This window comes from Apodemus sylvaticus, chromosome 9, assembly GCF_947179515.1.
Source record: "Apodemus sylvaticus chromosome 9, mApoSyl1.1, whole genome shotgun sequence".
Taxonomy (NCBI): domain Eukaryota; kingdom Metazoa; phylum Chordata; class Mammalia; order Rodentia; family Muridae; genus Apodemus; species Apodemus sylvaticus.
Window position 1 is genome coordinate 22,422,132 of NC_067480.1, and position 27,909 is coordinate 22,450,040.

The following is a 27,909-nucleotide window of genomic DNA, read 5'->3' on the forward strand; positions in this document are numbered from 1 at the left end:
TCCTCAGGCCATCCCAGTGGCTGTGGCTACTACAGTCCTGCAACCCAGTGGGGGCTCAGCTCCCAGAGGGCGGGGACAGCTCAGCTGGCTTCCCCATGGAGGGCTCAGAAATACCCAGAGAGTACTGCTGACACCCACACACACCAAGCCGCTCCCATAAAGAGCTTCTTAGCAGCTAGCCTGCAAATCCAACCATTTCTCTCAAGTTTAACAGCACCGCACCTTCCTTCCCCACAGGCACATCCAAGAGGCTTGCTGGGGGGAGAGACACGTCCCCTTAAGACACCATACTAATTTCTAGCCTTTCTCCTTTTAGGGTGTATTTCCTGCTCAGCCCTCCCTGTGGATAATGGGGGCTGATTAGCTCCCACTGCCTCCATTCTGACATGGCTAGACTTGGTGGTACCGCTGTTTACTAGTTCCCTCAAGAACACTTACACGCTCGTCACAACTGACATAGGATTTTTATTGTCAACTTTTTCTTGCTCAACTAGTTTTCACTCATGATACTTATCAGTACTTTGAACCCAGCTCGTTTCTAAATCTTTTGTCAGGTATTCAGATGTAACTGGTGCTGCTCAGTGTTTGATCTGAAGCCTCAGCAAACATCCCATGCCTGGTACCTTACCTCTATGTTGGACCTCAATTTCTACCGTAAGCCTCCTTCCTTCTTGGCTTACTCCCTCATTTTCAAGTATATCCTCAAGTACTTTCCTAAACTTTTAGAGTTCATTAAGTCTTTCAGAGTGACTTTTAATTGATCTGGAAATAATTTCCCTTCTGAAATTAGGTCCCCCACTGAACCTCGCCAGTGCTTGCTCAAGGCCACTGTCACCCCTGTCACTTCTCCAGTGCTCTGAAATCCCAGTGACCTCCAACATTAGCACAAGCTTTCCCTGGTAACCTGGACACTGAAGTCCATGTCCTCAGGAGTCTCTCACTTGGGATCCTCCGGAGGACATGTTTGATCATCTCCTTGGCCACAGACTGCATTGATATCTTTCAGTCTTTCCTTTGGAGCTGAGGTGGATTTTCAGAGAAACATCTTGTGGCTGCACTTTCTACAGAAAGTCGTGCAGCCTAAAGGCTCAATGTTGTCTTCCACAGAGCCACAGTGGTTTGACTGCCTCGTGTGTGGTGGGCAGGAGCTGCCTGCTTCTTAGAAGTCCTGCTGGTCTCACTCTTTTCCTCAGATACTTCCAGAGGCACCAGAACCTTCCACCGCAGACCTCCAGGAGCGTGGCTTCTCTGTCCCCTTGTCCTTCTTACAGCATTGTCTTCTCAGGTTGTTCTGAGTTATCATTCATCCGTTCTCTGAAAGGCTCTGCCATGTCAAAAGCCAATGGCAAATGGTCACACTGAGTCACACAAGTGACTGAATCCTGCAGCTTTCACTGGTGAAACCAAAGTGTCCCGCTCCAAACTAAACAGAGTGCCATTATGACACCAGGCACAGTGTGCACGCCTGCGGAGTCCAAGGTCTTCAAGGATGCAGGAGAGTCTGTCTCAAAAATACAGAGTTCTGCATGGAGGACGGAGATGGATGGAGAGTGATGGACGGGTGGCCTCTGCCACACAAATGGGAGGGGCTGAGGACACCTGCCTTCCTTTTGTCGTACGCCATGGGTAAGGATGGAAGCAACCTCTGAGGCAGAAGGGGCACAGCACACAGAGCTAGGGAGGCAGACACTCGAGATGAAGAAATACCTTTATTCAGTTCAGTCACTCCAGGCTTATCCCAAGTTGCCAGATCTCACCCTCGACTGGCGAAATAAGTCACATATCACATGGGGCTCAAATGGCAGTGACCCTCATGTCCCCACACACAGAATGCTGTGCAATGTTACTGGGTGGGAAGCTGCGAGAAGCAACTTTCTTCAGTCCTGGAGCCAGAGGCACCAGGTGAGCCAGGCAACGCTAGATAGTTTAATCCTGGGCAAAAGTAAAGGTTTCTCCCTGAAGCCCCAAGAACCCTGAACAGCTATAGACTCCCGCTTCAGAACCTTCCCTCCGGCCATAGGAAGCTATCCAGGAGCCAGCCCCTCCCACCTGAACTGTGCACACAGCTGCAGGTGGAGGCTGTAAGACGGCTCAGGCGGTAAAGGCACTTTCTACCATGTGACCGAGTTCAATCCCTGGAACCCATATGGTAGAAGAAGAGAACCAACTCCCAAACATTGTCCTTTGATCTCCACATTCACACCACAGCTTACATGGGAATGCAGGTACAAGAGGACACACACATCACACAGAATGAATGAATGAATGAATGAATGAACTAATGTATAAAAAACTGCACAGAGAGGAAGATTCTATCCAATGAGACACAGGCCACAAAATTAAGGCATGTGGAAAGGAAATCAGAGGGCAATAAAGCATTTATTATAACAATGTATAAAAATGTCATTGACCTTTTGAAATCTCTTAACTAGGCACAAGAGCGAAAACAGTCAGTCCTGGCCACTGCCGACAAGCACTCCTTCACCCTCAAACAGGAAGTGGAGGGTTGCAGTGAGCATGTCTTCAGCACAAGCACACAGGTCCTATGGCATGATACACTACACATGCCCAATACCAACACAAGTAGTGGATGCTGTGCAGACACCGCAGGGGAGCACAGGGCACTGCTGGAAAGATGTCAGATGCAAACTGTCACATTGCACATCCAAGACAGCTAGGTTCATAAATGTCAATCTCGATTCATGTCAAACAATCCTTCAATTGCTTGGTTTATCTAAGGAATAAGGATACAGCTCAGTGGTAGAGTGCTTGCCTCACATGCACAGGATCTGGTTGGATCCCCAGTGCAGAAGAGTTCCGCACATCAGTAGCACTGGGTGCCAGGTGTCTGTTAAGGCTACAGCAGTTCCCGTGTTCTCCTCACTCCGTCACCCTTTGCCAGGCTGGAGTGTGTAGTAAATGCCACAGATCCCTGCCACTTCAAAGCTTGCGTGTGCCCATCTACGGGACTTTTCCGGGATGACTAGGAATCCCTAACCAGTTCTGTTCGTGTACCCATTACTTTACTGCACACCAAGGAACTATGGGAAGGAGGGCAATGAGGTGAAAATGAGCAAGGGGAAGAAAGGAGCGCCCCAAGTCCAGAGGCGCCTCCAGGAACCGCTCTGTGCTGATGGAAAGTCATTAGACCCCTGCAGGTCAGGATTAGTCTCCAAGTGCCTGGTGTGTAGGCACCAAGGAGACACGGGTACCAGCAGACCACCACTGGTGACATTACCAGCATCCTAGGTGCCACTGGTTCCCAAGGCCTGAGTAAGGGACAAGCAAGCCTTACCAAAAAGGTCACACTGACTTTCTGAGGGTGACCTCACTGACCTGGGGTGGTAGAGGCCCTTCAAAAGCATGTCTAGACTTCTCAGGCCATACACAGTGATCCTTGAGGTTACCCCAGGCAGTGGGAGAGCCACAATGCCGCCTTTCACCACCAGGCAGGCTATTTCGGATCCAAAACTTCCTCATTAATATGTAACATCCGCTACAATCAGATTGTGGCAGGATTTCAGCAGCAAGCAAACGTGAAAAGAGCATTGCTGTGGATTGCAACCAAGAGTGTTTTACATGCAAAGCCATAGCCCCACACCATCCTTCTCCAGCAAGCCGTCTGTCATTTGTCGGGAACAAATAAAAGAAGAATAAAAGACAATCCAGTCAGCTGAGGAAATCTGATTCCTCGGGCATTACAAGCTGTCCTTACCCTTTCACCTGCATGGCTCTCCTGTGGGCCGAGATGGTCACCTGCCCCGCAAGTTCAATCCCATCTCCAGACTGGGCTCTCAGCACAGCGACCACCTCAAGTGTACTTCCTCTAAGAGGCAGTTTTCTCAGGACAGAGACCACTCCCAAACAAAGTTCCTTCAGGTGTCAGCTCTTCACGGGACCTCACCAGCACCCACGGAAAGGCACAGCAGGAAACTCTTCCTGTCTGCTGTGGAGCCTCCACTGCTCCAGGAACTGGCTGAGCACAGGCCAGGGCAGCCCTCAGACTTAATTCCCCTCAGCTCAGGCCCATAGTCAGTACTTATTCTCTCAGGAAATTTTTATCTAAAAAAAAACTCATTCATGAAAGAGAAAAGGGGAAACTTTGAAATGATGGTCCTTAAGCCTGGCAACAGTACTGGTTAACATTTGAAAATTAATTACCTACTTTATCAATATTTTTCCCTAAATTTACCTACTGTCAAAACAGAACAAGACTCTCCACCTTAAGTCCTCTTATGGAAGAAGGGTATAAATAAATAAGTAAATAAATAAATAAATAATAATAAATAAATACACACATACATAGACATAGAGAGACAGACAGACACACAAGGAAAATAGTTACAAAATATATGGCATTGCATTGGCAGGTTTCTGGACATATGTCTAAAAGCCCAACATTGAAAAGATAAATTCTGAAGAATCAGCACTGGTTCCAACCTGCCTGGCCAAAATTGGATGCACAAGCCTCCATTTAAATCAAGTGGCTGCCCCAGTAACAGCCACAACCCCACCGACACGCCGACAAGCCGGGGCAGCCTTCAGGCTTCTTGCTGTGCGCTATGGAGCTCCTCTGCTGGAGCCAGCTCAGCCAGGAGGCAGTGAGTCAAGCTACCACATCTCCACGCTAGGGAGGATGCAGGTACAGAGCTCAGAGGCTGCTAAGTAGAGGGTCAGTCCTCACCAAGGTCACATCACCCACACCTCGTGTCACACCTTGACAGTAATGATGTGCAGTGCTTTCAGAGCACTACTGGAGACAAGGGAAAATGTCTTCTGTCAGTGCCAACGCTGTGTCACATTCAGAGTTGCCAGATGCAAGTTTTGAACAAGCAGAAGAACCTCACAGTGCTGAGATTCTGAAAAGCGTAGAACAGAGGAAGCTACTCCAGACCAAGCAAAGATCTGTGCCAAGCCACAGAACAGCTGTGGGGAGACAGGAACAGGCTCCAGTCAGCTCATTCCTGCTCCAGATCCAGGACTCACTGGCTAGGGCTGAGCAAGGCCCACCAGAACTCATGTAGCACATTTGGACCAGCTTGTGTTACTGCCCAGGGCCTTCCTGAGGCACTGGGGTGGGTTTTGGAACTCCATTCACAGAATACAAAGGCCACAACTGCCTGACTGATCAGCTAAAACACAAACAAGTTAGATTCCTTTTATGGCCAAAATCTAAACAGATTTAGTATCTGCTTGTCCCTAAACATTCTCAAGTCTATAATCATCACAGATCCACACAATAATCCTAAAAGGATTATTCAAAATGACAAAAGGTGATTTCACTGTAACAGGAACAACCTAAGGATGCTCAAGCCCGTAGTTCCTGACCCACCTGCTCATGACTCTCACACCTCAAGAGCTAAACACACCTGCAATAAGTTCTTCTCTCTCACTCACCAACAACCCTGGGCAGGCCAGGGAAGGACCTTTAGGAGCACCCAGAAAGGCATTGGGCCAGAAAGTGGGAGAAAAGTCACCCAACACCCAGATGTCCTATCTGGAGGATACCAAGAAGCTGTAGCTCTACCCAGGTGACTGAGACATTTCCCACTTCCTGTATGGGAGGGTCTGAAGAGAGCACCCCGTGTCATCTTATCTTGTAAGGACTGGCAGTGAGTGCTATTAAGATGGTCCCTGGTCTGAATGTAGGCAATGTGGTTAGTTTCAGGTGGGTCTCCTAAAGGTAATCACTGTCTGAAGATCCCCAGGGTGAGACATCAGAAAACCCTAGGCAGAACTGATAGTGCCTGTGAACACTGTTCTGGGACCTCCATGCAATAAGATAGCAACCCAGAAGCCATCTTGGACTGAGGACAACTCCCAAGAGAGAAAGCTGCAGCCATGAGAAGGGATGTGCACCGCAGCATATACAGACAAGCATCGGCAGCATGTACTGACAAACCCAGGCAGGAAAGGAGGCTAGCGAGTGCGTGAACCACATTCCTGCTCCCTACATATTTTCTTAACAAACTGCTCTTTTTGTTTGGATATCAAGCCTTAAAAGAACAATACATTGCAAAGTAGGAACATAAATAGATGCATAGCTCTGGAGAAAAAAGCCTTCCCCACTGGGGCGATCACCAGGCTCGGCCCACACTGCACACAGAAAAGAATCCAAAACAGAGAGACTGAAGAGGAACAAAATTAAGCTTGTATGCGCCTCTCAGTTGACAATGACTCAAGGAGCATTCGATGGCCCAAGCACCTGAGATGGAATCACAGTCCAAGAGAACACGGCCGTTTCTTCTTCACTGACAGCCAAGGACCAAGTTGGCAGCACAGGCCATGGTTCCCAGGACGCCAGAGTTCGTGTCAGTTTCCCCTGCAGATGACTGGCTTCCACACTGCAGTCAGCGCTGCATTGGAATACTACTCATAAAGCAGGAACTTCTTTATGGGGTCTGGCAGCGGCAGCGAGGGAACCAGATGTAGTCGGTATTTGCCAAGAGCTCTTCTCACAGCCACACGGCACAAACTCAGCAAGGTCCTGGGGATACCTGGGGAGCGTGAAGGGAAAGAGGAAGGGAAAGGTTACTTCTCTCATAGCTCTGAAGGCCCAAAGCTACTCTGAGACTACTGTGGACACGGCTGCACTAATACCACAACACCTTCCTAATCTGGGTGAAGGCGGCCCTGGAAGCTATTGGAAGGCTTGCTATCTGCACCTTAGCCAGGGCATCTGCCATCTGATAGCCACTCCTCCCTCTGCAATGCTTGATGCCCATGGAGGACCCCACAATGCGAGCAGATGACCTTCACTCTTGCTCTGTCCCAGCAGATCATGAAGCCCAGGGGCACCAAGTGCACAGTACTTGAACTCAGAGAACAGGCTGATGACCCTGCTCCTGGTCAAAGCCACACAGCTAAACCCCTGCTTCAGGAAGAGATGACCACAGGCAGCTTCATTCTGTCAGCCTGGTTCCCACCTGGGTGGCACTCTGCCAGCACCTTGGAGAAAAGCTAAACAGGAACATGTTTCCATGACCTGACTTGAGTAGAGCTAACAAAAACACACTGCTATTAATGTTCTTTGAGAATTAAGGGACCAGGGACAAGACTATCAACTCATATGTCCTCTGACAAGATGGTAGAAGTGAGGGGTGGGCATCGGGCAGGAAATAAGACAGACACAAGGGGTTAATCTCTGCAGTTGAGACAGCATTGACAGCAAATCCAAGCACAAGTAAACTCCAAACTCTGTGGCCATTGATTGATTAATTCCTTGACAAAATCCTTCCACACAAACAAGCAAACTCCCTATTTCATTTTAACAAAAACTGGATTTATCACACAACTCAACCCGTTGCTATTTGAATAGAATGTTTTAAAATGAAGAGAAGAACTCTGAAAAATGAGCATGTAGCTCTGGTCATTACATGAAGAGGAAGGCAGGGGCTAAGCCAGGCAAAGAAGGCAGAGATGAGGAAGACAGAACATAATGACCCATGGGTGAAGAGACCGTGATGGGCCAGCGTGACAGCTCAGCAGGTAAGTGCACTGCCCCCACGCTTGATCACCTGAGCCTAACCCACGGGACCATGTGGCAGAAGAGCCTATGAGGACTGTTTCATGTTACCCTCTGACCTCTACCCCATGAGGACTGTTTCATGTTACCCTCTGACCTCGACTGTCATGCTATGGCATGTGCGTGCTTCCCCATAAACATTTAAATAAGACATTAAAAATATGTCTAAATGCCATGGTGAAACCCATCACTTGATACAATGACCTAAAAAACAAATTAAGGAAATAAACAAACAAACAAACAAAGCCAGGTGGTGGCGCACGCCTTTGATACCAGCACTCCGGAAGACAGAGGCAGTGGAACTCTGAGTTTAGTGCCATCCTGGTCTACAGAGTAAGGTCCATGATAGCCAGGGCTAGACAAGAAATGCTGTCTCAAAAAAAAGGAAAAATGTTACAAAGAAACCATTAGCTAAGAAGAGCAAAAAGGTAGAGAATATAATTCTAAGAACTTTGAAAGCCTATGTCTACATATATACATATTTAGTATCGGTTTTTGGTATTCAGGAGTTGCTAAATAACCATCTGGGGCTAGGGAGGGAATTTAGTTAGTAAAGCGCTTGCCAGGCAAGCATAAGGCCTCACCCTCCCAAAGAAAGCAAGAGTGGGACACACACTGTAATCCCAGCGCTGGGGAAGGAGACAGCAGATCCCAGGGTTCTGCCAGTCAGCGAAGTCTACCTGGCAACTCCCAGGTTAGTGAGAAACCCTGTCTCAAAATAAAGGTGAGCAGTGAATGCACACGCACACACCCACACTGAGAACATACACTCTCACTGAATGACCACTCTGGAGAGCTGCTGGTCCTGAGGGCTTTAATCCAGAGCTTAGCTGGAAAATTTTGGGGGAGGGAGAGTTGTCTTGTTATTTAAGATTTACTTATTTATATATATACAGGTGTTTTACATGCATGTATGTCTGGGTACCACATGCATGTAGTGCCTGCAGAAGCCAGAGGAGGGCCTCCTAGACTTGGAGTCAGACAGTTCTGACCTCTGGGAACAAGGCGGCTAGAAGAGCCGTCTCTGGGCCTGTTTTATCTTTGTTTTAATCAGTACTACATGTCACTGGCTCAATCAAACCCAGACCACACACAGAGCTGAGCTCAGGCCACTTACTTCTGGCCTCTTTAAAGACCTGCAAGGCCTCAGGGTCCATCTTTCTTCTGCCTCTTGCCTCTGGGCCCAGGGATTCCCACTTCACCAGGTTCAGGTTGGCTCCAAACTCTACCAGCAGGCTCACGAAGGCTGCTTCACAACCATGGCGCAGGACAGCATCCATGACACACCCAGGGGAGCCCCTGTAGAATTCCTGGGTGTTGACAGGGCCATTGCAGTTAAAGTCAGGGTTTGCCCCAGCCTGGAGGAGCAGCCGGAAGCACTGAAGGTTATGGTAGGCAGCACTGATGTACAGAGGACAGACCACCAAGGAGGTCAGCCGCCTGGAGAAAGGGGGGCGGGTGTCAGGAGTCAGATGGTGGTTGACATCAACATCCGCCCCATACCTACAAGAAAAGAAGAACAAGTTATAATAGGTCAAACTCAGACCACAGAGACTACCCAGCTACCCTGGAAGAGGCATTACAGTCACACACAGGTCACAAACATAGCCAGTCTTCTCTATCTGCAGTAACTGTAACCAAAGACTCAGGAAAACAGCCTATAAGGAACACCACAGTCCCTTTCTTATCCTTCCTGCCTAGATAAAGATTATAGCAGTTACACAGCACCAATAGTAGACTTGTGTTTTAACTTGTCTAAGTGCCAAGACTACATGTAGAAGCTATACTTTTGCATGGAAGAGACTTAAGGATCTCAGAGCTTGTTATCAAGTAGAGAATGAATCTCCCAGAGATGCCAAGGAGGATGCTAAACCTATCAATAATTCCAGTAAAAGGAGGTGACAAGTAAAACATGGGATCCATTCCTACACATGAATCCAAAGGGAAGTCTTTCAGACTTTGAAAATAAAATAACTGCAACACTATATAGTTTCACAATTAAGTGAAGAAACACTTTCAAATTCACTATAAAACTAATACAATAACACAATTCAACTTAAATGTTTTCAGTAAGTGCTAGGTGTGGAGGCCCATGCCTTTAATCGCAGCACTTAGGAGGGAAAGACAGTTGAATCCCTGAGTTCAAGGCCAACCTGGTCTCCAGAGAGAATTCTAAAACAGCCAATGTTACACAGAGAAATCCTGTCTCAAACAAAACAAAACAAAACAAAACAAAAAAACAAAACAAAAATCTCAATAAGCAAAAAAATTATTATTACAAAGAAAATTTGAATATATATTTAAAAAGCAGTATAGAAAAAACTGGTGACTATCCTAAGAACTAATTCTAATATTAGAAATTCCATTAACAGCCCGGCAGTGGTGGTGCATGCCTTTAATTCCAGCACCTGGGAGGCAGAAGCAGGCAGATTTCTGAGTTTGAGACCAGTCTGGTCTACAGAGTGAGTTCCAGGACAGCCAGGGCCACACAGAGAAGCCCTGTCCCGAAAAACAAAAAAAAATAAAAATAAAGACTTTTTAAAAATTTAAATACCCCTGGTTCTGGAAACTCAGTGCAACAGTATAGGGGAATACCAGAACAGGGAAGTGGGAAGGGGTAGATGGAGGAACAGGGGGAGGGAAGAGGGCTTATGGGAGTTGCAGGGAGTGGGACCCAGAAAAGGGGAAATCATTTGAAATGTAAATAAAAAATATATCAATAAAGAAAAAATAATTAAAAAATTTAAATACTAGAAAAGGCTCAGCATGTCATCAATTTTCCTTCCCTAAGTTATTTTATGAATGAAAATTCTGGGGCTGGCAAGATGGCTCAGCGGTTAAGAGCTCTGACTGCTCTTCTAAAGGTCCTGAGTTCAAATCCCAGCAACCACACGGTAGTTCACAAACATCTGTAATAAGATCTGACGCCCTTTTCTGGAATGTCTACCTATGTATGATAAATAAATACATCTTAAGAAAATTCTGTTCCTGAACTACTGAAGCTAACTACAATTATGTAGTACCCCTGGAAGTATATATGTAGGTTCTAAAGTTCATTTGGAAGATCAAACAAGATCAAAAAGCAAAGCAACAATGCAGAGGAGAGAGCCCCACCAAGGGCTTATTATGAAGATCTGTAAAACAACCTAACACTAGAACGTGGATGGACCAGCAGATCCATGTAAACTCACAAAACACCTTTCAACGCACCGAACTCCAAGCAGAAAATCAGTATATACAGTAAGGAACTATGTTAAGGGAGAAGGGTGGTCTTGAACTTTTTAATACTATTTTCCCCTCAAGGTAACTGGAAATCCAGATGGGAAAAAATAAAGTTAAGTCTATTCATCACAGTACACACCAAGATAAATCCCAAATAAATCAGAATTTACAAATAAACTATAAAACCATATGGAAACTAGATCAAATGATTTAGGTCAAATTTGATGTCTGCAGCTGGCGAAATGATTCAATGGATTAAGGCCCTTGTCATTGAGACTGACAATCCAAGTTCAGTCCCTGTACCCACACTGGAAGAAGAGAACCAACTTCTTTTGAGTTGTCCTCTGACCTCCATCCCCATGTCCACACAAGCTCAGTCATCTCCCACCTGTGTACTTAAGCCTTCTCTGGTCCCCAGTAGCTCTGTCTCACAAACTGTGTCATCACCTGATTATTTAACTTGAAACAGGAAGTGACAGCACACAGGAAACAATGATGAGGGCATTCAACATGTGGGCACCTAATAATCAGGGACCAGAGAGGATGGACAAACGCCATTCCTGCCTAGACCACAGATACCACAGTCTCAGCCAGCAGTCCTGCTTTGTAGCCCATCAATAGCACTTCAGGTGTCCAAAGGAACTTAGGCCTGAGGACACACAAAGCCACTGTGATTGTTTATTCTCAGCCTAGGTAGTGGCACTACTCCCTGTTGGAGTAGGCATGGCCCTTTTGGAGTAGGTGTGTCATGTGGGTGTGGGCTTTAAACCTCATCCTAGCTGCTAGAAGTCAGTATTCTGATAGCCTTCAGATGAAAATGTAGAACTCTCAGCTCCTCCTGCACCATGCCTGCCTGGATGCTACCATGTTCCTACCTTGATGACAATGGGCTGACCCTCTGAACCTGTAAGCCAGCCCCAATTAAATGTTGTCCTTATAAGAGTTGCCTTGGTCGTGGCGTCTGTTCACAGCAGTGAAACCCTGACTAAGATAGCCACTGTCCTTCCTTGGCATCTCCCTCCCTCCAAGACTCTGTGAGTGAGAGCACTCTACAAGCAGAAAACCAGTGTTCCATTTCACTTGCTACACTTGTAATTAACAACAGGCGAAGTCCATTTCACACCAATTATTCATTCCATCCTCATTGGAGACATGTCTTCCAAATTGTTTATAATCTTAAACAGTATGACAATCTGATACCAAGTGAGCTGTGGGAAGACAGCCTTTGACACTCACAAGGATATCCTAGATGGGATCCAGTTCATTTTAACCGTGAGTATTTCCTAAATTCCTCTATTGCTTTTATTATCTCTACAAGGAACCCAAACAGCTCAACAAATCAACATAACTGTCAAACACACAGAAACATTACCTTTTACCTTCTATCCTAAAACAGCAATATAGAGCAGGGGAGCTAACAAACAACAAGGGGAAGTTCCTTACTGGGGGGTTGGGGAGGCAGGAAATTGCAATAATGAAAAATGAGAAGAATACCAACAAGAAATATGAGCCAGCCAGGCAGGCAAGCGGGTGGGTGGGTGGGCGGGCGGGCGCGCAGGTGGGCGGGCAGGCTAGCGGGTGGGCTGTCAGGCAGGTTTGGGCTATATTTAGATAATATTACCAGTTAAGTAATTTAACAGTATCGTTCCTGTTTTCCTTCTTTTGTTCTTGGCTTTTTTCTTCTTTTTAGCGACATTCTCACTATGTACCCTGACTGGCGTAGAACTTGCTAGTAGGCCAATTTAGCTTCAAACTCATAAAGTTCTACCTGCCTCTGCCTCCACAGTGTGGTAAAGGTGCTCATCACCACACCCAGCAAGTAGCCATTTTCTAAAAGGCAATCATCATAGAGTCGAGAACACAGAAAATTTTTAAATAAAATAATCCATGCTGACGTTGTTAGTATTCTGTCTAAGCTCCACCCCACACTTACCTGATGACAGCCAGGTATGCCCCGCCCCACAGACCTGGCCCACTATAAAAGGGGCTACTTGCCCCTCCTCTCTCTCATAGCTCTTGCCTCTTGGCACTCTCACCTCTCTGCCCCTCTTGGGCTCTCCTCCCTTCCCCCCTCTCTCTACTCCTCCACCTCTCTCTCTCTCTCTCTCTCTGCCTCTCTCTACCTCCACTACCCCATTAACTCCCATCCTCTGCCATGAATAAACTCTATTCTATACCATGTCTGTGTGTGTGTGGTCCCTCAGGGGAAGGGATGCCTGGGCATGGGCCCGCCTAGGCACCCCCCTTCCCCATCACCGCTGCGCCACACTCTCTAAACCCGTTTCTCTTTTTATGACCTCATCACACGTGCTTTCTGTCATTGTGCCTGCTTCCTTCCCTACAGCTCAGATGCATTCACTGAATGCCCTCAGGATTTCTGAACCAAAATGAATTTCATTAACTGATCCTACTAAAAACATTTCCATAGAGACAAAGGATCGGGTGTTGATTTGAGTTCCATCCCTGAAGCCCACATAGTGGGGAGAGAAAACCAACTCCTGCAGGTTGTCCTGACCTCTAGGCATACTCTGGAATTATGCATGAGTATATGGGCAGGCATGCACATATATTTTAAAAAATTTAAATAAGGAACTTTAGAGGGTATGAGCTAAGCTGTACATGAAGGTGGATGACATGGAAAGTTTACACTGTTAAGAAACAAATAAACAAGCACCCAACTCAAAAGAAAACTAACAGCAGCATAAGGCATTGCTCAGTCTGAAAGCACAGGAGCACTCATAAGGCAGCCTTCCAAGGCCTCTAAGAAGCCATCTCTTAAATACATAGAAAATGCAGGTACAGAAACAAGGGGACGAGGACATGGCCCTGGCGGTACTGACCTGATAAGAGCCTTCAGGATGTCGTCCCTACCCACACGAGAGGCATGGTACACAGGGGTGCTGCGGTGGTGCCGGCTGCCATTGGGGTCAGCACCAGCTTCCAAAAGAATCTCAGTGCTCTCCAGGTGCCCGTTCACTACAGCCACATACAGGGCAGTCTGCCCTTTGACATCCACCAGGTCCACCTCCGCCCCTTTGCGTATGAGGAAGTCCACACAGTTCCCATGGCCTGCGGTGGCTGCAATTCTCAGTGGTGTGCAGGGGAGCCAGCCACAGCACCAGACAGACTTCTCATTGATGCGGCTATATGGAAACACAGGGAGCTTGTGAGAGTCACCCCAGGCAGCAAGCTGGTCTCCTCCTCTCTCCTGAGCAGAGGCTCCCAAGGAAGAGAGCCATGTAGGTAGCTCACCCTGAGGATTAAAATGCCTTCCCTGTGTTTATTTTCCATCTCATGGTGCAGAGGATCAAACCCAGGATCTTATACATGCTAAATATTCTAGCTCTGAGCTACATTTCCAGCTTCCGTGTTCTGAAATGTTCACAATTGTCCCTGCTTAGCAGAAAGACAGGCATTCAGGGGCCACTGACAAAAAAAAACTTGAGGCTTCCGTAGTATAATCAGCACTAACAATGAGATTTCTACTTCTTAGATTTCTAACCCACATTCCACAACCTCTACAAACCACATATGGATCATTCAGGGACACAGTCCAGGACAGGCAGGGTCATATATGGTCTCTTACTAGTGACTACCTATAAACGTCCAAGGCTAGCATCCTCCCCTGATAAAGATGATAGTAATAGTAATCTATGTCTTCTTACCCTGACCCAGAATACCTGAGAGCCCAGGAGATCAGTAAGGCTACAGAGACTGCATTCGTAGCCAGGGGTGGGGCCAAACTGTCCAGTCCAGCTCCCGGGCAGTATGACCACCAGATAACTATTTGTGCTGTGCACTGACGCTTCAGGTCAGCAACCAAGGTATTCTTCACCTCAGCCTCTGCACTGAGGCAGAACCTAAGAACATGCAGTAGGCAGTGTCTCACTAACTAGTCCCTGATGTCCCTCCTCTAGTCACACATGAGCTAATATGGGTCAATAAAGTCCAGAAGCACCAGAGAAATGCTCAGCAGTACAAAATATAAAGGATGGTTCATAAACCTCAAGTTTAAGAAAAAAGGACGGCCAGCAGTGGTGGTGCACGCCTTTAATCCTGGCACTATAGAGAAGTAGGAGGATCTCTGTAAGTTTGAGGTCAGCATGCCCTTCAGAGCTAGTCCCAGAACAGCCAAGGCTACACAAAGAAACCCTGTCTCAAAAAATCCAAAACAAACAAACAAAAGAAAAAGAAACAAAAGAAAGGAAGAAAGAAAAGAAGGACGGAACAAAGGACAAAGAAGCCAGTGTGGTAGCAAGGGTCAATAATCTAGAACTCAGGAGACTAGAGAAAGAAGTAAGAAGAGGAGGGGAGGGGAAGAGCGAGGAGGAAACAAGAAAAGAAGGAAGAGAGAGGAGGGACAGGGAGAAGGAGGGGGCACTACAGGCACTACACTGAATCCACCTACTGCTGTGCCCATATGCTTAAGGTTTTAGGGGCTTGAGTCATATTAAATTTAAATTTTTGTTTGGCTTTATTAGATGCATTCATTTTATTTCCTGTATGAATTTCCTGCATGTATGTTTTTGAACCACATGCCTACAGAGATGTCTCATGTGAGTGCTGGGAGTGGAATCTGGGTCCTCTGTGAGGGCAACAAGCACTCTTTAAGGGCTACATCATCTCTCCAGCCCTGGGCTTTGCTTTTTAAATACAACATATGCTCTGATGGAATACTGCTAAGACGCTGGACAGCTAAGAAAGGAGCAGCTCCTGGCGGCACTCAAGACTCTCTGCTATCCAGGAAGAGTCGGGACTCAGTGACTGGAAGGGCTTGGCAATCAAGAGGCAAGAAGCTATGGACAGGAAAACAAAGGAGATTAGAAGCTACCACATCCCTGCAGTGGGAAGTCAGCCAGCCTACGGCTGATCACTACAGACCTGAAACAAAGAAGAGAAGATCAAATGAATGTCAATAAAGTAGCTGTAGACAAAGAACTACTCAGGATAAAGAGTTATAGTGATTGGCTCAAGAGACTGCTCAGTGGCTAAGAGCATGTACTACCCTCCTAGAGGACCTGAGTTCAATTCCAAGCACCCACATCAGGTGGCTCACAACCACCTGTAATCCCAGTTTCAAGGGATGACCTCTTCTGGTCTCTGTGGCCTATATTTACATGCTCATACCCACCACAGCCCCGGTATATACACAATTAAAGTAAATACAATAGCCAGGCATGGTGGAGAAAATCTTTAATCCTAGAACTCAGAAGATAGAGACAGGAAGACCTCTGTGACTTTGAGGTCAGCCTGGTATACATAATGAGTTCTGGCCCAGCCAAGGCTGTAGAGTGAAACCCTGTTTCAAATAAAGTAAAATAAAAGAGAAAATAAATCTTTTTTAAGAGTCTTGGGGGAGTTAGAGGGACCTCTCTAACAATACTGCCTTCAGAAATAAACACTGAGGAAACTAATGCTCACGTAGGACAAGTTGCCAGGACAATCAAAGGCCAACTTGCTCCAGGAACCCCTGCCCACTGTGTCTGGCCACCTTTAATTCCTCCTTTTGTCTGTCCTCTAAAAGCAAATTTCATCCCTGCAGCATCAGAGTCTGGCTCTGCAAGCCAAAGCCCAAGCCTCAGCCTCCTGCAGGCCCACAAGCCAACGCCTGACCAGGCCAGGCAGGGATGCTCACCTGCGGTAACTCTCCTCTTGCAGTAAGTTCCTGAGGGTCTGGAGGTCCCCTACATAGGCTGCATCATGGAGCCTCGTATCTTCACAGTGCTCCAGTGGATGGTCACAGAACTGCTCCCTCAGCCACTCCTTCAGATTAGGACCTGCACTGAAGAGAGGGGCTCCTGTCAGCGTGCGGAAACATTGGCAAGGCCGACCAAACAGGATGCCTTCTGCAGTGGCTCCCTCCTGCTCGCCACACAGGAATGCTCAAATGCCCAGGAAATAATTTATAAGAGAAAGCTGGAAAGTTTCCCTTTTTAAACTAGCACATTCCTGACACCAAGCCTAATAAGACTTTTTTTTTTTTCCTAAAAAAAGAAAAAAGAAAAGAAAAGAAAAAAATGTGATGGTCTGTTGAACAAAGGAACAACAAAACAGTAGTACAAACTGAAGCTTGAAATATTATGCCAAAAAAAAAAAATCCCAGCATGAAATTACTCTAATGTATTCCATGCATGTAAGATGATCTTTAAATTGGGGCATTTGAGGGGAGAATAGCAGGATAGCAGTCATCTCTTTTACTGCAAAGACAGCTGGTTGGCCAAAAGCCAAGGGCCATACAAGGGTTGCTGGAAGGTGGATGAGTTCCACACCATGCTGCTCTGTAAAACAGTAACAAGGCAGTCTTGATAAGAGACAGTTCAGCAGAGTCCTACTGTCCCCACAAGTGCTCACGAGTTAGCGGGGCAGTCCCGCATGCTGGTGCTGGGACACAGCAAAGACTTTTAGTCAGTGCAGCATCCCAGACAGTCACGGGGTCAGTGGGAAAGTGTCTTCCTGCTGGACTGAAGACTTTCTTCCGAGACAGTGGCTAGTTCTTATCAGAGGGTTATTCTAAGAGCAAAGACCAACCCCACCTAGTCTCCGGCTTCCTGTTTAGCCAAGAGGTCACAGTTCCCACTCCTCCCGTCGGCCTTGAGGAGTCAAAGGTGAGGCAAGAGGCCTAAATCAGAGCCTGCACTGTGTATGGTATCCTGCCTTCAAGACTGTGAACTAAACACACCTCTTTTCTCTACAGTCAGCCTATCTCAGGGGTTTCATTGTATCAATGAAAATGAAACAAGGAATTAGCCTCAAAGGCTTATACTTTCTTAGTGTAGGAATTACACTTCAAGAGCCTGGAGAGATGGCTCAGTCGGTGGTAGGTGCCATGCAAATATGAGCCCTGAAGCTCAGATCTCCAGCACTCATTTAAAGCCAAGACCAGGTTCACATTCCTGCAAATCTGCTGGGGCTGAGAGAGGCAGAGCCTGGATCCTGGGCAGGCTGGCAAATACTTAAGTCCATGTACAGTGATGGCCTTGGTTCAAAAATAGAGTAGAGTAAGAAAAACACCAAATGCTGACCTCCGAGCTCCATTTATACATTCAGACACACAGAGAAAAATCCCACCTCAATAAAATAGAAAACTAAAATATATGCGCATAAACACAAGTCCAGCATATATATATGAGAGAGAGAGAGGATTAGAAAGACTGTACCATGTACTAAGATGAGATTCAATATTAGTGAAATTCTCAGGGTTCCCCATAAATAAAATGTAGCCAGTCTCTTCAGAAATTTGATATCAGATATACCAAAATGATTTCAAAATGTATTTGTAGATATACATAAAGGGAAATAGCTTTTGTTGTTGTTTTAGTAAGAATAAGGGGTGGAAGGAACCCTACCATACTAGATAAGAAAACTCTCACTAGACTAGAAAGAAAACAAAAAACAGAAAGCAGAATCAATTCTCCAGGAAGATCTTAATCTTAATATAAACAACTTAACTATAATAAACAGGCATAAAATCAGAGTGAGACACGTAGTCAGTGGAGAGTGGTTGAACAATTAATCACCTACTTGGAAATACTTCATCTTTGCTCACATCACATGCTAACTCCAGGAGACTGAAAAGCTTTATAAAGAAATTACACAAACAGGTGAAGAAAAACAGCACAAATTCTAACTGCTTAGTTTCAAGTCTCCCACCCTGTGCTGATGTCCTAGGATGTCACCAAGCATAATTCAAAAGCATATCCCTTCACATGCAGGCTTTTTCTAGATGCTGAAGTTGTTTTCATATTCGAATACAATATCCTTTGAGTCCCTACAGACTCTCCTATAGGTACCTGGTGGCGATGACTAGGTATCCTTGCCCTCCAGGGTCGGGACATCCATTGACTGGGCTAAGACCAAGGCTAGAGGCAGCACAAGGTTCACAAACACCTATATGGTTCCCCCTGATCCCATAACCAGATGCACAGCAGAGCAACAGGCAAGAGCATCAAGCCTGGAAGTGGCTCCGTAAGGCAACTCTAGGTCTTCAATCGCTGTAACTTACAGAGCAGTTACCAACAGGTACAAAACTTCAAAGCCAAAGTTGGGGAAGATTCGGATGTATGGTGTAACTGCCAGGAAAGTGGGCACTGGTGTCAGGGGGCAAAACTACTTTTTCTTCCACAGGACTCTTCTATACACTAATAAATAGCTGCTCTTTAACCAACCTTTCTCCCATCTCTCATTTCACCATGACAGGTCAAGCCACTCAAAAATCTTGTCTGTCACTGAGATCAAATTCAGCACCAACCAAAGCTCTTGGTTGTAAAGGTCTTGTCTTGCTTTTATATGTCACCCTGATAGCCCCGGGTGAGTCAAGCCAATAGGACACCATCCACAAACGTTTGTTGAATTGATAGAGGGAGGAATGATAAAAGACTGCTTCAACCTTGTGCCTTTCTGAGATTTTTGTGTACCGAAGAGAGCTCATTGAACAGAGTAAGTGCTTTTCCAAAACCAGAGAAGAAACATACCTAACCACACCCACCCACGGCAGGTTCAGAAAGACCCCAAGGTGGATCTCGTACCAGGAAATTCTCCTGAGATTGTTAGCTCCACAGTAGCAGCACTGCAAAGTGGAGATGCTTTAAGGCAGGTGGCAAGTGTCACCCTTTCTCTGCAGGTGGCTCAAGCGCCCCCTGTAAGAGCTGTGTCACTAGCAAGCTCTCTGGGGATAGCACTGTCGTTAAGGTGGGTGGAGGCGGGGCGGAGGAAGTTTGTCCATTGGCTACCCAGCGGGTATTGGCTGACTGGCGGGGTGGGGAAAGGGAACCTGTCCGCACGAAGGCTGACCTCTGAGGGCCTTCACTGACCAGTGCGCTCATACCTGGAAGAAGATCCGTACCCCATGGCACAGCTAGGGTCATCGCAGACTGGGATCCGCTTACAGAATGGCAGTTACAAGGCTAGCTCCACCGGAAAGAAACCCCGTGGGAGGGCGGTCCACGAGAGGCCAAGAGCCGGGGTGCGCGCCTGGGGCCTCGCGAAGCCTGACATCCACACTTACTGACCTCGGCCACGACTCCTAGGATCTGGCCGACAAGGCCCGAGGATTCGGGCCCCGGACGTCCGAGGACCACTCTGACTGACCCCAAGACGCACCCCGGCTCCCCACCACCCCTAGCCGCGCACGTTACCTGCGGGTCCCGGGCCGGCCCGCCCATCGGGGCTCCCGCCCTCCGCCATGCCTCCTAGGTCCTCAGCCTCCGCCCTGACCCCGCCGCCTGTCCACCTTCGCAGCAATCCTGTCAAAGAGCAACCCTGTCGGAGAAACACCGCCGGCGCTTCCGGCAAGTGGGCGTGTCCGGGGCTCGGCTTCCGGCGAGTCTGCGCCTCCCTTTCGTACTTCCTGCTCCGCGTGAAGGGTGCTGGGGTCTCCACTTCCGGCCTGGCTAATGGACTTGATTGCTGATCAGCGAAGTAGAGGAAACTGCGAATCTAGGGAAACGCCTTACTTCTGGGGGCGGAGTCTTATTTGACCTGTCTCGGGAACTCCTGGTTGGTAGATTCTGTCCCCGCCCACAGGGGGCGGAACGTGGGCGGGGCTGTTACGGTCCTGTGGACTGTTGTCCGCTGCCCGCAGCGGCTGAAGGTTGTTGAGTGACGTGGGGCTGCGCTGCTGTCCTTTCCTTGAGACTCCAAACGGTACCTTCCGAGTCGGTGACTTGTAAAGTTGTGTTAGATGAAGGCAGCCCAGAATGTCTCCATGGAGCCAATAGTGTCTATAACTTGGTCAAGGCGTGTTGACAGAGTGGCTTTCCCCCTAGCACTCCCGATTTTACGTTGGTCACACCGTGCGCATTGCGTTTCAAACAGTTCTTAAGCATGGACGCTGTCGGGTCCTTTCATTCTCCCCTACACAACTTAGGGAAGGTACCTTGCAGGGGGAGGACCCCAGTGGACCGGGGAGGCTGCGCCTTAAGGAGACAGAAGCGCCCCGCCGTCCTGTAAGGCGGAGGCGAGGCCGCAGTCTCCCGCACCGTGGCTGTGACTTGTCTGCATCTTTGTGTGGTCATGGCACACCAGCTGGGAGTTAGCGACTATAGGTGCCCAGCAAACCCTCGTGCCCAGACTGGCTCAGTTGAGCAGGTCTGTGAGGCTGTGTGAGGCAACCTGGAACAGAGCCACAGGCTCTGGGGGTGTTGACGGGAAGGGGAGATTCTTGCAGTGGTGTCTGGTCTTGATAACACCACTGGCATGAGGGACAGGTGACACCAATGACGCTGCAAGGCAAAGAGCCAGAGGTGGCCCAGCCTGTGGCTCTGCTCCACAGCTGCACATCTCTAGGCTGGGATACCTCAAGTGTTCAACCACCCAGATGTGTATGAACGGATAAATATACATCAAGATGTGGTGCCGTGGCCATTCATATAGCCTTAAAAAGCCTCTGCCCCAGGTTACAGTATGGCCAACCCCAGAGGACACTATACTCTGAAATACGCCAGCAATAAAGAGCAAATACTGCATGATTCTGCTCATAAAAGGTCACTAAAGGAATTAACTTCGAAGAAACATAGTGGAATATTAGGTGCCAATTTGCTACCAGAAAAGGGAGTGTCACTGGTGAGGGGACAGAGATTAAACTCCATGATGTCTCCCTAGCCTGAAAACTTCGTCGAGACCAAAACTCTGGCCAAACTGGACTTAAGGGCTTTGACGCAGAAAAAAAAAAATTGCTAAGATTAATGGAAGCAATGTTGAGATTTTATTTAAGATATTTTAACATTAGACTTTAACCACAAGACTTAGAAGAGAGATACTAAGAAATACATGCCCAAGTATAGCTCCTCAAGAGAGCCACAGTCCTTAGCACTAGCTAGATATACACCATTTTGATGGCTCTCAACTTATATGGCAAAAGGTTGTTCAGGAACTCTGTGTGGGTGGGGGATGAGATTATGGGGTGGCTTCAGACATACCTTGAATGGAATTATAATCTGATAAAGCCAGGAGCCACTAGGTGCACGAGTTTTGTGCATGTCCTTTTTCTGTAAAAGTTTCTAGCGACAGTTCTGGAAAATTGCAGGTGTCTAAGTGGAAGGAAGGCTTTGAGCATTTAACTGTGCTGGAATTCCTGTTTCTCTGTTGGCAAGAGGCTTCAACCAAATTCCTGGGTAAAGGACCCCTCTTTCTCCTCACACCTCCATAATCTCCCCTTCTATCCTATCTCAGGAGGAATAGGAAGAGAGTATGTTTTTAAAAGTTTTTTTTGGGGGGGGGGAGTTGGGGCAAATAGAGACAGGGTCTTACTATGCAGCCCTCAGCTGGCCTCATATGTAAATGAGTCTTGCCTTAACTCGATGAGATCCCCCTGCCTGTGTGTCCTGGCAAGTACACCACCCACACCTGGCAAGATGATTTGTTTATTTATTTAAAGTGTGTGCGTGCACGCTGGAAGCACCGTGTGTGCAGGTGTCCTCAGAGGACAGACGGATTAGAGAGCCTGGAGCTGGACTGACAGGCAGTGGTGAGCTGGTGCTAGGTGCTGGGTACTGGGTGCTGGGTGCTGGGTGATGGATGCTGGGAACTGAACTCTGCTCCACTGTGCACCATCTCTCCAGCCACAGAAGTTAGTCATTTTAATGGAACAATATCCTTTTTGGAAAGATGAAAGTATTTGGGATTAATTACACTGTGCTTACTTATGGTCACAACTATAAAGTGGCTAAACTATAAAGTTAAGATGACTAATTTTATATTCTTTCTATTATTATTATTATTGTCAAGAGCTCACTATGTAGCTCTCAGTGTTCTAGAACCCATTGTGTAGACCAGGCTACAGATGCACAGAGATCATCAGCCTGCCTCTGCCTTCCGAGTGCTGAGATTAAAGGCATGAGACACTCACTATGCTCAACACAATTTGGGTTTTGTTGTTGTGGTGGTGGTGGTGGTGGTGGTTGCTGTTTTGCTTTTAAAGAGATTCTGGACTGTATGGTTTTTTGTGTGTACTTTTTTGTTGTTCTTTTGGCTTAGGGTGAGGGGGGAGAGGGAAGGAGGGAGGGAGAGAACATGAAGTTGAGTGACTGGGAGGAGATCTGGGAAGAGTTGGGGGAAGGGAAATATGATCAAAATACAGTGTATGAAAAAAATTAGAGATTTTGTTCAGGAGGGTCTCCCCTGAGTCAGGCTGTCAAAGTTTCTGGCGACTACACTACAGCATGCAGCCAGCTTTAGCTGTGCTGCCCGCCTTCCCTAGCCCTAGGGAGCCCAGGTCGCTGCTATTTCTTCACAGCCTTTGCTTGGAGGTGGGGGAGGGGAGGGCCTGAGGAGAGCCTGCCTTCTCCCCCTTCCGGCCAGTCACCTGCCTCTGCTGCTTCCCTGGGGAGGCCATCTGCTCTTGTAAAGAGTGAAGCAGAGAAGGTGGTCCCCCACTGCCTAATCACATGGCAGCATCCTCAGTGCCCGGAGTAGGGCAAGTGGAAGGTCACGTTCTCACTGGCCCGACTTGACCATCACCCCAAGAACAGAATCCTGATCAGTGCTGTAGCTGTACCCCAGACCTGCAGCTGGCCGGCTCCGGCCTTTTCTCAAGGATCCCCAGCCCTGCATGTGTTTCCCAAAGAGTCCCATTTCTTCCAGATTTTCTGAGCTTAAAAGACTTACTCAGAGTGGTGGCGCACGCCTTTGATCCCAGCTCTCCAGAGGCAGAGGCAGGTGGATCTGAGTTTGAGGCCAGCCTGGTGGACAGAAAGAGAGAGTTCTAGGACAGTCGGGGCTACACAGAGAAATCCTCTCTTGAAAAGAAAGGAAGGATGGAAGAGAGGGAGGGAAGGAAGGAAAGAAGGAAGGAAGGAAGGAAGGAGGGACAGAAGGAAGGAGGGAAGGAAGGAAGGAAAGAGGGAGGGAAGGAAGGAAAGAAGGGAGGGAGAGAGGGAGGGAAGGAAAGAAAGGAAGGAAGGAAAGAGGGAAGGAAGGAAGAGAGGGAGGGAAGGAAAGGAAGGAAGGAAAGAGGGAAGGAAGGAAGGAAGGAAGGAAGGAAGGAAGGAAGGAAGGAAGGAAGGAAGGAAGGAAGGAAGGAAGGAGACCCTACCCAGGAAGGAGCCAAGATACCTGTTATCCCACTGCAAGCAGCTAAAGGCCCTTCACAAAACACAGCAGGGACATGGGTTACAAGGCGAGTCCCCAGCTGCATATGGGGTAGGACGCAGCTGCCCCCCTCACACATCAGGTGTGCTGACCCCCCACAGCTCATGTAGCTGCCTCTGAGAACTGAGTTGCAGTCAGTGGGGGCCCAAAATGGACATCTCTCCTGGTCCTGAGCCCTGGGCATTGTTGAGGGACCTGTTCCAAGACAAGCCTCCTGCCCTCTTCTCCATCCTTGGTGGAAGCAGAAAGACTCTTTGGGTCTCACCAGTGAGTCCTGAAGACCTGAGCTCTGCCCAGAACCGCCTTTGCCAGCCCCAACTTGTTCCACAGATATTGGTGCCCAAGCCTCGGCACCAACTTGTGAAGCAGTGGGAGGTAGAGTCCACATCCGGCTGGCAAACCCCAAGTGGGGCAATCCCTCCACACATCTGTTCCTTCCCTGTGACTGTAGCTGGTGGGGAGTGGCACTTCATTGAGGTGGTAATGACCCCAAATTCCACGAGTGCCTTTACCAATGGATGCAAGAAAATCTTGGAACTATATGAGCAGCGCCTGTGGATATTCCTGCCTTAACAACTTGCTTAGGGGTCAAATAAAAATCACAAACAGAGGTCTCTCCCTCAGTGCTGCCAGCCCTGCACAGCTGAACCGAGCAAGCCAGGCTTCCAGCCCTCAGAGCGTAGGAGCTCAAGCCCTGATAACTAGACCATGTGATCCCAGCCTTTCAAAGCTAGGAACCAAAAGCTATGCGCGCTCAGATCACGGCAGCCCCACGCCTTCAAAGGTAGCAGCCCTGTCGCCGATGTCACAGCTCCAAAGCTGGTCCGCTGCGACCTGAAGCAAAGGCTTGCTGTTTACGGCTTTACTGAAGGGTCAGGAACTGGCAACTACTGGAAAGAGAAAAATTCTCAGTGGCTCTCCGCCCTTGCCTGTTTCAATTTGAAGAAACGACGAGCAGACGCCAGGAATGTGCATGTGTACATATAGCTTGCAATAAATAATCTGAACTGTGAAGTTCACCTTTTCCAGAAAGACATCCGGTAGCTGCCCCTTTTGGTGACAAAGCTTTGGGCCCCAGCATAGGAGTTCCTTGAATTAGTCAGTTCAGAACCTCTCCCTCCTTATTTCCCTCTCTCTTCCTCTCTCCTCCTTTGTTTCTAATTGTCTCAGGCTCATGGCAAATCTCCCGCCTCAGTCTCTCAAGTGCTGAGATTACAGGGATGAACCATGACACCTAGCTTAAACATTTTTATTTAATATTTAAACCCTTTAAATGATTTAATTTCAAAAGCCAAAAATGTGTGCACAGATGAAGACACTGAAACATGGCTGTCTTGAGAAGCCTGTGCCCACGCCAGAGGGTACTACTGTCCTCTTTCCTTTAAAAAAAATGTTGATTTATGTGTTTGTATATGCCATAAACGTGCAGTGCCCAAGGATGCCAGAAGAGGGCGTCGGTTCCCTTGGAGCTAGAGTAGCAGAGCCCCTCATGTGGGTGCTTGGGAACCAAACTCAGGTCCCCCTACCCCAAAGCAAGCACTCTTCTCCACTTCTAAGTCTCCGTCTTAGTCCGCATCTCTCTAATCCCCGTGTTTCCGTTGGTGGGCAAGTTTTTTCTAAATAAACTCGAAGCTTGCTGTGTACTGACTGTCACTGAAATTCTTCTCTGCGGGGAAGAATCCTGGCCTCACCTGAGCGGAGTCTGAACGAGCTCCCTGGACAGAGATGGCACCTGCCTGGGCATGGTGCTTTCTGTGCACTGGGACAGAGAGACGGAGCTGAGGCAGTCTCAGCCCGGAGCGGAGGAGGACTCCGACAGGAACTCAGACAGTGGAGGATCCAACGATGAGTGAGCCAATGCCAGCGCGGCAGGCTTGTCTGCGACGCGACCGAGGGGCTCCAGAACACAGAACTGCAGTTTCACAAGGGAAAGCGGGGACCCTTACCTCTCCCCCTCCCCCGCCATGCCTCCTCAATGCCATGCGCGTGGCATTTCTCTCCCAGAAGGTTTGGTTTCTGCCAGTTGGACTCACAAAGCTAGTAGTGACCCCTTAAGGCCAGCCTCTGCCCCTTAGCCAGACATCAGAGGCCCTTCACTAGGGAAGACCCCCAGCTCCCCCTCTCACACTCCCAGGAACCTGTTCTCCAGTTCCCCTGGTTTCCCATCTGACCAGCAGGACCCTGAGCTCCCAGTCCTGCTCCACCCATGTGGTCTGAGGCGTTTATCTCCTCACCCCACCCCACCTCACAGCTGCCCCAGAAGCTATCTTCTGCAGACACCGTGCCCCACCCCCACCCCCGCACCCCTGGGATGAGTGTGTGTTTCTCATGAGCACTTGCCTGGGCTTATGGGGACAAGTGGATCAAAGCCACTCAACAGCCAGAGCCAACAAGATCCAGAAAAGCGGGGACCCTCATAGTGGAACACTGTCCCTGGGAACCTGTGGATCAGAGTAGACTGCTGGAGAGAGGCCTCAAGGAGAACACCTCCCACCCCACCCCACCCCACCCCCACCCCCATCCCCGACCCCGTGAGTGCGTGCAAACCAACTACACAAAGGATCTTGCAAATGTCAGTGAAGATCCTCAGATGGAAGTCACTTGGAGCAGGGTAAACCTCTAGTATACTTTATTCCCAAATGACATAGATGTTAAAGACTGTCCAGTCTGTGGTGCTCTTGCAAGTTGGTGGGACCCTCAGGAGGTGGAGCCTAATGGCAGAAAATGCCGTGACCGGGCGTGTGCCGTCAGACCTGCAACTGTGGGACACAACCTTTCTCATTCTTTCATTCTCTGGGTGTGCAGTGAGTGCTTTTGCTCAGACGCATGCTCCCATAAAGTGTCATCTTGCCACCAGCTCAAAAGCTGTGACAGTCTGCTCTGTGGTCTCACTAGCGGGCCACCCAGCTCCTCATGTTTTCACCCACGCCCACACTGTCCCAGAAAGCAACACTCTGATTCCCCTTCTGGGCCAAATCCAGTTGGATCCCCTACCAGGACAAAGACACGCAGGAAAGGCTCCCCCAAAGGACTTGGAAGGCAGGAGAAGACAAAGAAGTCACAGCACGAAACTGCTCATAGCTGTGATACCCAAAAGCACTCTTTGGGGGACTTTTTCTTTCAGAAGTTAATTCTTTTCATACTTAGAATTTATTTCTACATAGTCCCCAAGCCAAATGACACAGCCCAAAGGCAGGCTGTTATGGAAGCCAAGATTCCTACAAAGGCCACAGTGGGGTCAGAATCAATGGCACTACCTTGGGCAGGGAACCAGCAGAAGGCTATTTCTGAAACCATAAAGGCTCAGAACACCCTGTGCTGCAATTAATAAATATCATTGTTGACAGACAGGAACAAAGCCCGCCTTCACGTCTTGATCCGGTGGCCCGTTTGCTGAAGCACTTAGGAGCAGGCTCAGCCAACATACGCACATAATGGCTTTAATTACATCCTGTGAATTTATTTTTCCAGAGAGAACTATTTCTGAGGGGAAATGTCCATAAAAGCAGCTTTAGCAGAGCGTGGTTGTGTGTGTGCGTTTCCTAGAGGAAATCTGTTTAGTTTAAATCCCAGCTTGAGAGCACAAAGACCAGAGCAGCCTGCTGACAGCCCAGAGCCCGTGGTATGGTGGCCTGGGGTGCTCTGCCCTTTGCCCTCTGAGACCTTGACTGGTTCTGCACCCAGTAATTCTGATTTGTTCCAATGGGAGTGAAGGGGGCAATGCTTTTATGGCTGCATTCTGGGCACTGCCCTCTCCCCAACCGAGACCTCTTCTGATAGAGGGTGGCAGAGGACAGATTTGAGATGGAGTCCCATTTTGTTAGTGTTATGTGGATTCAAAGCATCACAAGTCAATGTTACATTAACATTATATTAGTATATCGTATTGATATTAGCATTATGTTGTATTAACATGTCTTCTTTGCATGCCACTTTTCTTCTTTTATATAACCAATACCAACACCGCAATGGCTACAAACCATTCTTTCTAACCTCTTGTATCTTTGGTTCTCCAGGTTCCGGGACGGGCCTGACATCCAACGCACTCAATCCAGATCAACAGAAGACCTGAGCCT

The 27,909-nt window shown here is 48.1% G+C and overlaps 1 protein-coding gene across 3 annotated transcripts; it reads right to left on the minus strand.

Annotated features, from left to right (window-relative positions):
* Nucleotides 1–1,690: 1,690 nt before the first annotated feature.
* Asb1 (ankyrin repeat and SOCS box containing 1) lies at nucleotides 1,691–20,135 on the minus strand. Of its 3 annotated transcripts, none has more exons than XM_052193797.1 (5): nucleotides 19,882–20,135; nucleotides 16,383–16,524; nucleotides 13,588–13,890; nucleotides 8,643–9,028; nucleotides 1,691–6,497 (listed from the first exon to the last, which is right to left on the minus strand). In XM_052193797.1, exons 1-5 carry the CDS (start codon nucleotides 19,928–19,930, stop codon nucleotides 6,370–6,372), a joined length of 1,008 nt encoding a protein of 335 aa, XP_052049757.1. In that variant the 5' UTR covers nucleotides 19,931–20,135; the 3' UTR covers nucleotides 1,691–6,369. The 3 variants fall into 3 exon arrangements, with proteins under 3 accessions (XP_052049757.1, XP_052049758.1, XP_052049760.1); XM_052193798.1 differs by lacking the exon at nucleotides 19,882–20,135 and adding an exon at nucleotides 19,572–19,703; XM_052193800.1 differs by lacking the exon at nucleotides 19,882–20,135 and adding an exon at nucleotides 19,572–19,682 and having other exon boundaries at nucleotides 16,383–16,529.
* Between the last annotated feature and the right edge of the window lie 7,774 nt (nucleotides 20,136–27,909).

Excerpts from the sequence above, each read along its gene's own strand:
- Asb1 (XM_052193797.1), bottom strand. The coding sequence starts at position 19,930 with ATGGCGGAGGGCGGGAGCCCCGATGGGCGGGCCGGCCCGGGACCCGCA. Across the intron at positions 16,525-19,881 it reads GGCCGGCCCGGGACCCGCAG|GTCCTAATCTGAAGGAGTGG; the intron begins GTAACGTGCGCG and ends TCTTCAGTGCAG. Across the intron at positions 6,498-8,642 it reads GGTCTTTAAAGAGGCCAGAA|GTATCCCCAGGACCTTGCTG; the intron begins GTAAGTGGCCTG and ends CACGCTCCCCAG.